The sequence below is a fragment of the Somniosus microcephalus genome, chromosome 27 (assembly GCF_052327205.1).
Source record: "Somniosus microcephalus isolate GS21.2 chromosome 27, FLI_Smic_1.0, whole genome shotgun sequence".
Classification (NCBI taxonomy): Eukaryota; Metazoa; Chordata; class Chondrichthyes; order Squaliformes; family Somniosidae; genus Somniosus; species Somniosus microcephalus.
Window position 1 is genome coordinate 24,173,554 of NC_141013.1, and position 13,574 is coordinate 24,187,127.

The 13,574-nt window shown below is 48.5% G+C and overlaps 1 protein-coding gene across 1 annotated transcript in view; it reads left to right on the forward strand.

Moving 5' to 3' along the window:
• Positions 1-1,077: 1,077 nt before the first annotated feature.
• Positions 1,078-13,574, forward strand: part of LOC147100076 (retinal dehydrogenase 2) — a 98,441-nt gene continuing 85,944 nt past the window's right edge. The window contains exon 1 of the mRNA XM_085968720.1: positions 1,078-1,866. Within this exon, the coding sequence (XP_085824846.1) occupies positions 1,750-1,866 (117 nt within the window). The 5' untranslated portion in view covers positions 1,078-1,749. The remainder of the gene's footprint in view (positions 1,867-13,574) is intronic.

The window sequence follows — 13,574 nt, forward strand, 5'->3', positions numbered from 1 at the left end:
TCAAATAGCTCCATGGAATATTTAATGGCATTCTAAACCACTGGGACAGAGAGACGGGTTAACGTCCCATCTGAAGGATGGCACCTCTGACAGGGAGAACCGCTGGAAATACTAAAAAAAGAAAGGTTGCCATTTCAGCTCGAATCCCTTGGTCAGATTGGGTTATAAATACATTTGGAAATGTATGAATAAAACATGACAAGAGGGGGGGGGAAATCCTCAGACAGGGCTTAAATTTTGAGAAAAGTTACCCCCAGTCAACACTTTGTTTTGTGATGGTGAAGATTGACAATAGTACATGAAATTGTGAGCGGACTGTAAGTGTTAAATGGAACTAACGGCAAAAGCGTCCAAAACATTCGCCCGGAAGGTTGCTGTCTGTCTTTGTGAACAAGCGCGTTTACTTTGGACGAATTCGACTAGCTTCGTTCCGCCAAAGCTGTTTTTGTGTGCTTGAAGCTTTCGTTTTCATTGGCAGGGAGAAATCCCAGCTGTGGAAAAGTGGAGGACACTGTCTGGGAGGCTGTGGGAAAAGCCCGCTCACGGTTCCGAGCTCTGCCCGTTCCTATCGCCTGTGCAAGGTTTCAATTTAGATTGAAATGACAGTTTCCCAGGGAGAGAGGGGAACTCCTGCCCAAGCCTGGACTCAGCAGTTACCCCACTATTCCGCCTCACTGTGTATTATTTGTATTAAACCGAATGGCAACTCTGAAAATAACTGAACTCTCTGGTGTGTGTGTGTCTCTTTTAAAATCTGCTCCTGGTGTAAGTGAGTGTGAAGACATTTTTTAATAATAATATATTAAGCAACACTGACATAACAGATGAAGATGTCTTTCCTATCTATTTATATAACTAATATAAACGGTGCATGGGTACTTCAAGAGACCAATTGCATTAATCCCGAAATAGATTAACACAACATAAAAAAAAATACTGTCCGTGAGAAAGGGAGTCCAGGAAATACAGCCCGCTAAACACAAGGGGGGATGATAGCCAATGTCACTTGGAATCTGCTTCGGCAGAGTGAGGGATTGAATGGACGGAAACAGTGGAATTCAGAAAGTGCTGCAACAGCCCGGCGGAATGCTGCAGATTTCACAGAGAGGGAGGCGCGGAATAACGACAGGATTATCCCCTTAAAATGAAAGCGAGTGGGATCAGCTCTGCGCGCCGGTGTTTCGGATGGACTGGGAGCCTCGCCTCTCCTGTGTGGGGTGCAGCTGGAAGCTATCGACCAGTTGTGCTCAAAGGAACTCCAGGACAGAGTCGCCATGCCCAGCCCGTTCACTGGCAGGGCATTTCTTTGGGGATTTCAGGTGGCGCTGAGTCCAATGGAATTAAACCGCGCCGCTCCTCTGGAATTGTTCAGCTCCAGAACCACTTGGCTAAACAAAAAAAAGTTGGCATTGTCTCTCCAGGTCTGGCTGGGTTTACAGGTGATGGGATCAGGGAGAGATCAAGTATTGGCGACGATAAGATAATACAAACACAGATTGTCCCTAATGAATCCAATCGTGTGGAGTCCTGCATTGCGTCCGATTGTTTAATCTTATTTTTTTTGGAGCATATCATTCTTACGAGGACAGCCCAGCCCCTTCTCAGCTGATGCCCAATAAGAGAGAGACACAGACTGACACCTGCTTATATACAAAGCCACAGCACAGGGAACAAGTCACAATCTCTGATCAGCAAAAGTAGAAAAAACCAATCGGCATCCTGACCGCCACTCCGCTTCGACAGATCGATATGACTTCCAGTGAGATCGAGTTCCCCAGTGAGGTGAAGGCGGACCCGGCCGCTCTGATCGCTTCTCTCCAGCTGCTGCCGTCCCCAACTCCAAACCTGGAGATCAAACACGCCAAGGTTGGTGCCGTTTGTATTAAGTCAAGTGTGAGCAATCCCGTGCAGAGCAATTGCACCCCAGAGAACAGGTCGCCCTGCAATCTGCTGCCTCGCTTAGATCTGCGTTCGGTGACTGATGTGCAAACCCGTCTATATATCGAATATAATGCAATATATAATGATATAAGGCTGCCGGAATCCGCAGAGATGCAGTTGTGTTATTCCATGGCAAATAGTGAGTGTTTAGTGGGTGAACCGAATTCACCAAAAAAGCTACGGTGCCTTGGCTACTGTTTCTGAGCTAGCCTTCGACCCTTCCCAATACTGCACCCGCCCTATTAACACAGCGTTAAATTCAGGAGCAGGGATACTGTCCAGCCTGGGGAGAAGCAAAGGACATGTCCCCCCGCTCTCGACACCCCCTTCTTTTTACTGTTTCCAACACCTTGTCTCAGCCAAACTCTTGCCTCTTATTTATTTGGCTTTTAAATGATTATGAGAACAGCAGGTGCTTTTCCCCCCGAGGTACATCTTCAGAGGGGAATAAAACTGACAAACAGAAGCGTGGAGACACTCCATCACAGCCCGCTCGGCACAACACTGTCATGTTATGTAAAACCAGATATTCTGGGGGGAAAAATAGGCACAGTTAAACACGGAGTGGGTTTTACAGGGAGGGGTTTGTGTACAAACCTTAGCCGGATGAGAGTTAGGAGCAGCTCTCCCTCCTGCCCCCTTGCAGTAATTATCACTGAGTTACTTCTGGGGAGCCGAGCTGGTCGTCTGGAGACTGGTGTCAGTACTTGGGATTTAGGGGTCCTCTCTATCTCTCTGTGGTGTGCTGATCCCAGTCTTTCGCTGCTTCCCTTTCCCACAGGACTTACTGGGGCTGTTGGCAGCCCCTCTGTAGTCTGTGATTTCTGTGATGATCCGATTCAGCCCCCAACTTTACCAAACCTGTGCTGTCGCTGGTACCCAATGCAGCCCGCAATGGACCATTCCGTTTTATTTCGGAATTCTTTATTTAATCGGATGTGACTCAATAATCCTTACAATGAATAGTAAAACGTTCAACGATTGAGTGTTTCTCTCATCTCTCTCTGTAGTTTTAAAATTGATCTAAAGTTGACAATGTTTATTTCTCTTTCAGTCTCTCTATTTTCTGGCGCTGTGATATCAATATATCTTTTACAATATTTATTAATAACATCTCAAGATACTTGTAACGTTAATCGGATTCAACGTCGTGTTCGGATTGTATAAATAATTCGTTCTTTATGGATTTAGATTTTTTTGTTGTTGAAACGTGAATCTTACTTTTTAACATCACCGAGAGCTGGAGGTGATAAGATGGTTTTCCGCCGAGATCTGTCAGAGTAATATGTGCATCAGGCATTCTGCAGGGATCTTTTCATTGCGCACAAGTGGATCTCCACAGGGAGTGAGCGAGATTTATGGCCATTTAGTGGTTTGGGGCTAGAACCCTGCCCCAGCCAGCCCTTTAATGCAGTATCCACTTTCCCATTTATTATAAAAGAAAAACAAACAGCTGAAATGGGGCAAGATTTGTAATGCGACCCTTCGAAAAATTTTTTTAGATCTAATTGGTAATGAAACCTTGCTTTCTCGCCATATGGTAACTGCCCGATATAATCAGGGGCGATCCGTAATCCGCATTACAGGAGTGCATCAAGAGGCGGGTTGGGGAGACCGTTAGTGCTCCTATAAGGAGACTTTCCACAGCTTTACAGCACGCCTTTGACAGGGTGAGACGGTGGAAAAAGGTCGAATGGCCCCAAAATATTTATATGAACGAAATATATATGGAGAATGTAACAGGCTGATCTACAATCAGTACACTTACTGTGGTGGTTCAGCGCCTATAAAAGGGCATATTTAGAATAACACAGATAGATGGAAAGACAGAAAGAGGCCTCAGGCCATATTTTGTTGCTCTGTAATACCGCATGTTTCAAATTGATGTTGATCGCAATCTTGCTTTTCCAGACTTCACCAGTCTTGGGGAGTTCATAATATCCCACTGCGGGAACTCAGTGCGTGTGAGAGCGGCTGGATTATCCCAAATATTCCGTTTCATTGTTGAACCAGCAAAAACCTGTATTCAATTGTATTTTTGAGAGTGCACTCGCTCCCCAGCCACCAGTACAGTTTGACTCAAGTCTGCGTCTTTATTTTAAGCAGCGCTCCTGCCCTTAAACATCGACACAAGCACACACTTAGAGCTTGGGCCATTGCAATTAGCTTATTGGCTGTTTTTAATGTCAAACGCGCCGCTTCACAAATCGCGGCGGAGCGAGTTGAATGTAAAAAGAGAAATTCTTCAAGAAAAAGGGGAAATTGTACAACGGCGATGTGTTGAGAGTTGTGGGCCGGCAAAGGGTGAGAATGTCTTCACACTACAACTGTTATAGTGTAAATGCAGCCTGAATCCCGAGTCAGGACCAGACCTGACACCAGAGTGCAGAGGTCTGAAACTCGCAGGGGAGGAGGTCTCACTGCTTCACCTCAGTCACTTCGGGCCTTTACACCCAATTTACACCACACACGTTTAGCATGGCGCGGTGCTCAAACTGTTGGGCACTGATGTTAAACTTCTCCTCCAACGCCATTTTCATTCTTTGATTTGACAAGACATGGAGTGCGAATCCAGCGCAATGTCTACCTACTCTTAGTTTAAATGTTTAGAGATTCTTCCCTCCGCTATTTTAACATTTACATTTCTAACTCTTGGGCGATGGCCCTGTTCATGTGTGGAGACAGTCCTGTGTATCTATGGAGACAGTCCTGTGTATGTGTGGAGACAGCCCTGTGTATGTGTGAAGACAGTCCTGTGTATGTGTGGAGACAATCCTGTGTATGTGTGGAGATCAGCCTCTGTATGGGTGGAGATCAGCCTGTGTATGTGTGGAGACAGTCCTGTGTATGGGTGGAGATCAGCCTGTGTATGTGTGGAGACAGTCCTGTGTATGGGTGGAGACAGCCCTGTGTATGTGTGAAGACAATCCAGTGTATGCGTGAAGACAGTCCTGTGTATGTGTGGAGACAGCCCTGTGTATGTGTGAAGACAATCCAGTGTATGCGTGAAGACAGTCCTGTGTATGTGTGGAGACAGCCCTGTGTATGTGTGGAGACAGTCCTGTGTATGTGTGGAGACAGTCCTGTGTATGTGTGGAGACAGTCCTGTGTATGTGTGGAGACAGTCCTGTGTATGTGTGGAGACAGCCCTGTGTATGTGTGGAGACAGTCCTGTGTACGTGTGGAGACAGCCCTGTGTATGTGTGGAGACAGTCCTGTGTATGTGTGGAGACAGCCCTGTGTATGTGTGGAGACAGTCCTGTGTATGTGTGGAGACAGCCCTGTGTATGTGTGGAGACAGTCCTGTGTACGTGTGGAGACAGTCCTGTGTATGTGTGGAGACAGTCCTGTGTATGTGTGGAGACAGTCCTGTGTATGTGTGAAGACAATCCAGTGTATGCGTGAAGACAGTCCTGTGTATGTGTGGAGACAGCCCTGTGTATGTGTGGAGACAGTCCTGTGTACGTGTGGAGACAGTCCTGTGTATGTGTGGAGACAGTCCTGTGTATGTGTGGAGACAGCCCTGTGTATGTGTGGAGACAGTCCTGTGTACGTGTGGAGACAGTCCTGTGTATGTGTGGAGACAGTCCTGTGTATGTGTGGAGACAGTCCTGTGTATGTGTGGAGACAGCCCTGAGTATGTGTGCAGACAGCCCTGTGTATGTGTGGAGACAGTCCTGTGTATGTGTGGAGACAGTCCTGTGTATGTGTGGAGACAGCCATGTGTATGTGTGGAGACAGCCCTGTGTATGTGTGAAGAAAATCCTGTGTATGTGTGGAGACAGTCCTGTGTATGTGTGGAGATAACCCTGTGTATGTGTCGAGACAGCCCTGTGTATGTGTGGAGACAGTCCTGTGTATGGATAGAGACAATCCTGTGTATGTGTGGAGACAGTCCTGTGTATGTGTGGAGACAGTCCTGTGTATGTGTGGAGACAGTCCTGTGTATGTGTGGCGACAGTCCTGTGTATGTGTGGAGACAGTCGTGTGTATGTGTGGAGGCAATCCTGTGTATGTGTGGAGACAGTCCTGTGTATGTGTGGAGACAGTCTTGTCTATGTGTGGAGACAGCACTGTGTATGTGTGGGGACAGCCCTGTGCATGTGTGGAGACAGTCCTGTGTATGTGTGGAGCCAGCCCTGTGTATGTGTGGAGACAGTCCTGTGTATGTGTGGAGAGCAGCCTGTGTATGTGTGGAGACAGCCTTGTGTATGTGTGAAGACAATCCTGTGTATGTGTGGAGACAGTCCTGTGTATGTGTGGAGAAAGTCCTGTGTATGTGTGGAGATAATACTGTGTATGTGTGGAGACAGCCCTGGTATGTGTGGAGACAGTCCTGTGTATGTGTGGAGACAGTCCTGTGCATGTGTGGCGACAGTCCTGTGTATGTGTGGAGACAGTCCTGTGTATGTGTGGAGACAGTCCTGTGTATGTGTGGAGACAGCCCTGTGTATGTGTGGAGACAGTCCTGTGTATGTGTGGAGACAGTCCTGTGTATGTGTGGAGACAGTCCTGTGTATGTGTGGAGACAGTCCTGTGTATGTGTGGAGACAGTCCTGTGTATGTGTGGAGACAGCCCTGTGTATGTGTGGAGACAGTCCTGTGTATGCGTGGAGACAGTCCTGTGTATGTGTGGAGTCAATACTGTGTATGTGTGGAGACAGCCCTGTGTATGTGTGGAGACAGTCCTGTGTATGTGTGGTGACAGTCCTGTGTATGTGTGGAGACAGTCCTGTGTATGTGTGGAGGCAATCCTGTGTATGTGTGGAGACAGTCCTGTGTATGTGTGGAGACAGTCCTGTCTATGTGTGGAGACAGCCCTGTGTATGTGTGGGGTCATCCCTGTGTATGTGTGGAGACAGTCCTGTGTATGTGCGGAGCCAGCCCTGTGTATGTGTGGAGACAGTCGTGTGTATGTGTGGAGAGCAGCCTGTGTATGTGTGGAGACAGCCCTGTGTCTGTGTGGAGACAGTCCTGTGTATGTGTGGAGACAGCCCTGTGTATGTGTGGAGACAGTCTTGTGTGTGTGTGGAGACAGTCATGTGTATGTGTGGAGACAGTCTTGTGTATGTGTGGAGACAGTCCTGTGTATGCGTGGAGACAGCCCTGTGTAGGCGTGGAGACAGCCCTGTGTATGTGTGGAGACAGTCCTGTGTATACGTGGAGACAGTCCTGTGTATGTGTGGAGACAGCCCTCTGCATGTGTGGAGACCTGTGTATGTGTGGAGACAGCCCTGTGGATGTGTGGACACAGTCCTGTGTATGCATGGAGACAGCCCTGCGTATGTGTGGAGACAGTCCTGTGTATATGTTGAGACTGTCCTGTGTATGTGTGGAGATAATCCTGTGTAGGTGTGGAGACACACCTGTATATGTGTGGAGACAATCCTGTGTATGTGTGGAGAGAGTCCTGTGTGTGTGTGGAGACAGCCCTGTGTATGTGTGGAGACAGTCCTGTGTATGTGTGGAGACAATCCTGTGTATGTTTGGAGACAGTCCTGTGTATGTGTGGAGACAGTCCTGTGTATGTGTGGAGAAAGTCCTGTGTATGTGTGGAGTCAATACTGTGTATGTGTGGAGACAGCCCTGTGTATGTGTGGAGACAGCCATGTGTATGTGTGGAGACAGCCCTGTGTATGTGTGAAGACAATTCTGTGTATCTGTGGAGAAAGTCCTGTGTATGTGTGGAGACAGTCCTGTGTATGTGTGGAGATAATCCTGTGTATGTGTGGAGACAGCCCTATGTATTTAAGGAGACAATACTGTGTATGTGTGGAGAAAGTCCTGTGTGTGTGTGGAGACAGCCCTGTGTATGTGTGGCGACAGTCCTGTGTATGTGTGGAGACAATCCTGTGTATGTGTGGAGACAGTCCTGTGTATGTGTGAAGACAGTCCTGTGTATGTGTGGTGACAGTCCTGTGTATGTGTGGAGACAGTCCTGTGTATGTGTGGAGACAATCCTGTGTATGTGTGGAGACAGTCCTATGTATGTGTGGAGGCAGTCCTGTGTATGTGTGGAGACAGCCCTGTGTGTGTGTGGGGGCAGCCCTGTGTATGTGTGGCGTCAATACTGTTTATGTGTGGAGACAGTCCTGTGTATGTGTGGTGACAGCCATGTGTATGTGTGGAGACAGCCCTGTGTATGTGTGGAGACAGACCTGTGAATGTGTGGAGAAAGTCCTGTGTATGTGTGGAGCCAGCCCTGTGTATGTGTGGAGACAGTCCTGTGTCTGTGTGGAGCCAGCCCTGTGTATGTGTGGAGACAGCCCTGTGTATGTGTGGAGACAGCCCTGTATATGTGAGGAGACAGCCCTGTTTATGTGTGGAGACAGTCCTGTGTATGTGCGGAGACAGTCCTGTGTATGTGTGGGGACAGCCCTGTGTATGTGTGGAGACAGCCCTGTGTATGTGTGGAGACAGCCCAGTGTATGTGTGGAGACAGTCTTGTGTATGTGTGGAGACAATCCTGTGTATGTGTGGAGACAGTCTTGTGTATGTGTGGAGACAGTCCTGTGTATGTGTGGAGACAGACCTGTGCATGTGTGGAGACAGTCCTGTGTATGTGTGGAGACAGTCCTCTGTATGCATGGAGACAGTCTTATGTATGTGTGGAGACAGCCCTGTTTATGTGTGGAGAAAGTCCTGTGTATTTGTGGAGATAGTCCTGTGTATGCGTGGAGAGAGTCCTGTTTATATGTGTAGATCTGCCTGTGTATGTGTGGAGACAGCCCTGTGTATGTGTGGAGACAGTCCTGTGTATGTGTGGAGACAGCCCTGTGCATGTGTGGAGACAGTCTTGTGTGTGTGTGGAGACAGTCATGTGTATGTGTGGAGACAGTCTTGTGTATGTGTGGAGACAGTCCTGTGTATGCGTGGAGACAGCCCTGTGTAGGCGTGGAGACAGCCCTGTGTATGTGTGGAGACAGTCCTGTGTATACGTGGAGACAGTCCTGTGTATGTGTGGAGACAGCCCTCTGCATGTGTGGAGACCTGTGTATGTGTGGAGACAGCCCTGTGGATGTGTGGACACAGTCCTGTGTATGCATGGAGACAGCCCTGCGTATGTGTGGAGACAGTCCTGTGTATATGTTGAGACTGTCCTGTGTATGTGTGGAGATAATCCTGTGTAGGTGTGGAGACACACCTGTATATGTGTGGAGACAATCCTGTGTATGTGTGGAGAGAGTCCTGTGTGTGTGTGGAGACAGCCCTGTGTATGTGTGGAGACAGTCCTGTGTATGTGTGGAGACAATCCTGTGTATGTTTGGAGACAGTCCTGTGTATGTGTGGAGACAGTCCTGTGTATGTGTGGAGAAAGTCCTGTGTATGTGTGGAGTCAATACTGTGTATGTGTGGAGACAGCCCTGTGTATGTGTGGAGACAGCCATGTGTATGTGTGGAGACAGCCCTGTGTATGTGTGAAGACAATTCTGTGTATCTGTGGAGAAAGTCCTGTGTATGTGTGGAGACAGTCCTGTGTATGTGTGGAGATAATCCTGTGTATGTGTGGAGACAGCCCTATGTATTTAAGGAGACAATACTGTGTATGTGTGGAGAAAGTCCTGTGTGTGTGTGGAGACAGCCCTGTGTATGTGTGGCGACAGTCCTGTGTATGTGTGGAGACAATCCTGTGTATGTGTGGAGACAGTCCTGTGTATGTGTGAAGACAGTCCTGTGTATGTGTGGTGACAGTCCTGTGTATGTGTGGAGACAGTCCTGTGTATGTGTGGAGACAATCCTGTGTATGTGTGGAGACAGTCCTATGTATGTGTGGAGGCAGTCCTGTGTATGTGTGGAGACAGCCCTGTGTGTGTGTGGGGGCAGCCCTGTGTATGTGTGGCGTCAATACTGTTTATGTGTGGAGACAGTCCTGTGTATGTGTGGTGACAGCCATGTGTATGTGTGGAGACAGCCCTGTGTATGTGTGGAGACAGACCTGTGAATGTGTGGAGAAAGTCCTGTGTATGTGTGGAGCCAGCCCTGTGTATGTGTGGAGACAGTCCTGTGTCTGTGTGGAGCCAGCCCTGTGTATGTGTGGAGACAGCCCTGTGTATGTGTGGAGACAGCCCTGTATATGTGAGGAGACAGCCCTGTTTATGTGTGGAGACAGTCCTGTGTATGTGCGGAGACAGTCCTGTGTATGTGTGGGGACAGCCCTGTGTATGTGTGGAGACAGCCCTGTGTATGTGTGGAGACAGCCCAGTGTATGTGTGGAGACAGTCTTGTGTATGTGTGGAGACAATCCTGTGTATGTGTGGAGACAGTCTTGTGTATGTGTGGAGACAGTCCTGTGTATGTGTGGAGACAGACCTGTGCATGTGTGGAGACAGTCCTGTGTATGTGTGGAGACAGTCCTCTGTATGCATGGAGACAGTCTTATGTATGTGTGGAGACAGCCCTGTTTATGTGTGGAGAAAGTCCTGTGTATTTGTGGAGATAGTCCTGTGTATGCGTGGAGAGAGTCCTGTTTATATGTGTAGATCTGCCTGTGTATGTGTGGAGACAGCCCTGTGTATGTGTGGAGACAGTCCTGTGTATGTGTGGAGACAGCACTCTGTATGTGTGGAGATCAGCCATGTGCATGTGTGGAGACAGCCCTGTGTATGTGTGGAAATCAGCCTGTGTATGTGTGGAGACAGCACTGTATATGTGTGGAGGCAGTCCTCTGTATGTGTGGAGACAGTCCTGTGTATGTGTGGAGACAGTGCTGTGTATGTGTGAAGAGCAGCCTGTGTATGTGTGGAGACAGCCCTGTGTATGGTTGGAGACAGTCCTGTGTGTGTGTGGAGAGAGTCCTGTGTATGTGTGGAGACAGTCTTGTGTATGTGTGGAGGCAACCTGTGTATATGTGGAGACAACTCTGTGTGTGTGTGGAGACAGTCCTGTGTATGCACGGTGACAGCCCTGTGCATGTGTGGAGACAGTCCTGTGTATGTGTGGAGACTGCCCTGTGTATGTGTGGAGACAGTCCTGTGTATGTGTGAGACAGCACTCTGTATATGAGGAGATCAGCCCTGTGTATGTGTGGAGACAGTCCTGTGTATGTGTGGAGACAGTCTTGTGTGTGTGTGGAGACAGTCCTGTGAATCTGTAGAGACAGTCCTGTGTATGTGTGGAGACAGTCTTGTGTATGTGTGGAGACAGCCCTCTGTATGTGTGGAGACAGTCCTGTGAATGTGTGGAGACAGTCCTGAGTCTGCGTGGGGAGAGCTCTGTGTATGTGTGGAGACTCTCCTGTGTATGTGTGGAGACAGTCATGTGTATGTGTGGAGACAGTCCTGTGTAAGCCTGGAGACAGCCCTGAGTATGTGTGCAGACAGCCCTGTGTATGTGTGGAGAGAGTCCTGTGTATTTGTGGAGATAGTCCTGTGTATGTGTGGAGAGAGTCCTGTGTATGTGTGGAGACAGTCCTGTGTATGTGTGGAGACAGCACTCTGTATGTGTGGAGATCAGCCACGTGTATGTGTGGAGACAGTCCTGTGTATGTGTGGAAACCAGCCTGTGTATGTGTGGAGACAGCACTGTATATGTGTGGAGGCAGTCCTCTGTATATGTGGAGACAGTCCTGTGTATGTTTCGAGACAGTGCTGTGTATGTGTGGAGACAGCCCTGTCTTTGTGTGGAGACAGCCCTGTGTATGTTTGGAGACAGTCCTGTGTATGTGTGGAGACAGTCCTATGTATGTGTGGAGACAGTCTTGTGTATGTGTGGAGACAGTCCTGTGTATGTGTGGAGACAGCCCTGTGCATGTGTGGAGACAGCCCTGTGTATGTGTGGAGACAGTCCTCTGTATGCGTAGAGACATTCCTGTGTATGCGTGGAGACAGTCCTGTGTATGTGTTGAGACTGTCCTGTGTATGTGTGGAGATAATCCTGTGTATGTGTGGAGACAGTCCTGTGTATGTGTGGAGACAGCCCTCTGTATGTGTGGAGACAGTCCTGTTTATGCGTGGAGCCAGCCCTGCGTATGTGTGGAGACAGTCCTGTGTATGTGTTGAGACTGTCCTGTGTATGTGTGGAGATAATCCTGTGTATGTGTGGAGACAGCCCTGTGTATGTGTGGAGACAATCCTGTGTATGTGTGGAGACAGTCCTGTGTGTGTGTGGAGACAGCCCTGTGTATGTGTGGAGACAATCCTGTGTATGTGTGGAGACAGTCCTGTGTATTTGTGGAGTCAGTCCTGTGTATTTATGGAGAAAGTCCTGTGTATGTGTGGAGACAGACCTGTGTATGTGTGCAGACAGCCCTGTGTAGGTGTGGGGACAGCCCTGTGTATGTGTGGAGTCAATACTGTGTATGTGTGGAGACAGTCCTGTGTATGTGTGGAGACAGCCCTGTGTGTGTGTGAAGACAATCCTGTGTATCTGTGGAGACAGTCCTGTGTATGTGTGGAGACAGTCCTGTGTATGTGTGGAGATAATCCTGTGTATGTGTGGAGACAGCCCTGTGTATGTGTGAAGACAATCCTGTGTATGTGTGGAGACAGTCCTGTGTATGTTTGGAGACAGTCCTGTGTATGTGTGGAGATAATCCTGTGTATGTGTGGAGACAGCCCTGTGTATGTGAGGAGACAATCCTGTGTATGTGTGGAGACAGCCCTGTGTATGTGTGGAGACAGTCCTGTGTATGTGTGGAGACAGTCCTGTGTATGTGTGGAGACAGCACTCTGTATGTGTGGAGATCAGCCATCTGCATGTGTGGAGAGAGTCCTGTGTATGTGTGGAGGCAATCCTATGTATGTGTGGAGACAGCACTGTCTATGTTTGCAGACAGTCCTGTGTATGTGTGGAGACAATCCTGTGTATGTGTGGAGACAATCCTATGTATGTCTGGAGACAATCCTGTGTATGTGTGGAGACAGCCCTTTGTATGTGTGGAGGTCAGCCCGTGTATGTGTGGAGACATTCCTGTGTATGTGTGGAGACAATCCTATGTATGTGTGGAGACAGCCCTGTGTATGTGTGGAGGTCAGACCGGGTATGTGTGGAGACAGCACTGTGTATGTGTGGAGACAGTCCTATGTATATGTGGAGACAGCCCTGTGTATGTGCGGAGACAGCCCTGTTTATGCGTGGAGACAGCCCTGTATATGTGTGGAGACACTCATGTGTATGTGTGGAGACAGCACTGTGTATGTGTCGAGACAGTCCTGTGTATGTGTGGAGACATTCCTGTGTATGTGTGGAGACAGCCCTGTGTCTGTGTGGAGACAGCACTGTGTATGTGTGGAGACAGTCCTGTGTATGTGTGGAGACAGCACTCTGTATGTATGGAGACAGCCCTGTGTATGTGTGGAGGCAGTCCTTCGTATGAGTGGAGACAGCCCTGTGTATGTGTGGAGACAGCCCTGTGTATGTGTGGAGACAGTCCTGTGTCTGTGTGGAGACAGCCCTGTGTATGTGTGGTGACAATCCTGTGTATATGTGGAGACAGCCCTGTGTATGCGAGAAGACAATCCTGTGTATGTGTTGTTAGATCCGTATGTTAATGGAGTCACGGAATGCAGGAGTTGATTTAACAAATGTTTACTGAACAAAGTCTGGAGGTGAACTAACTACACAAGACGCTATACAGGCTTATATACCCGAGTGGTCACTACTGGTACTACAGTATACAGGGGCTTCAAAACCAT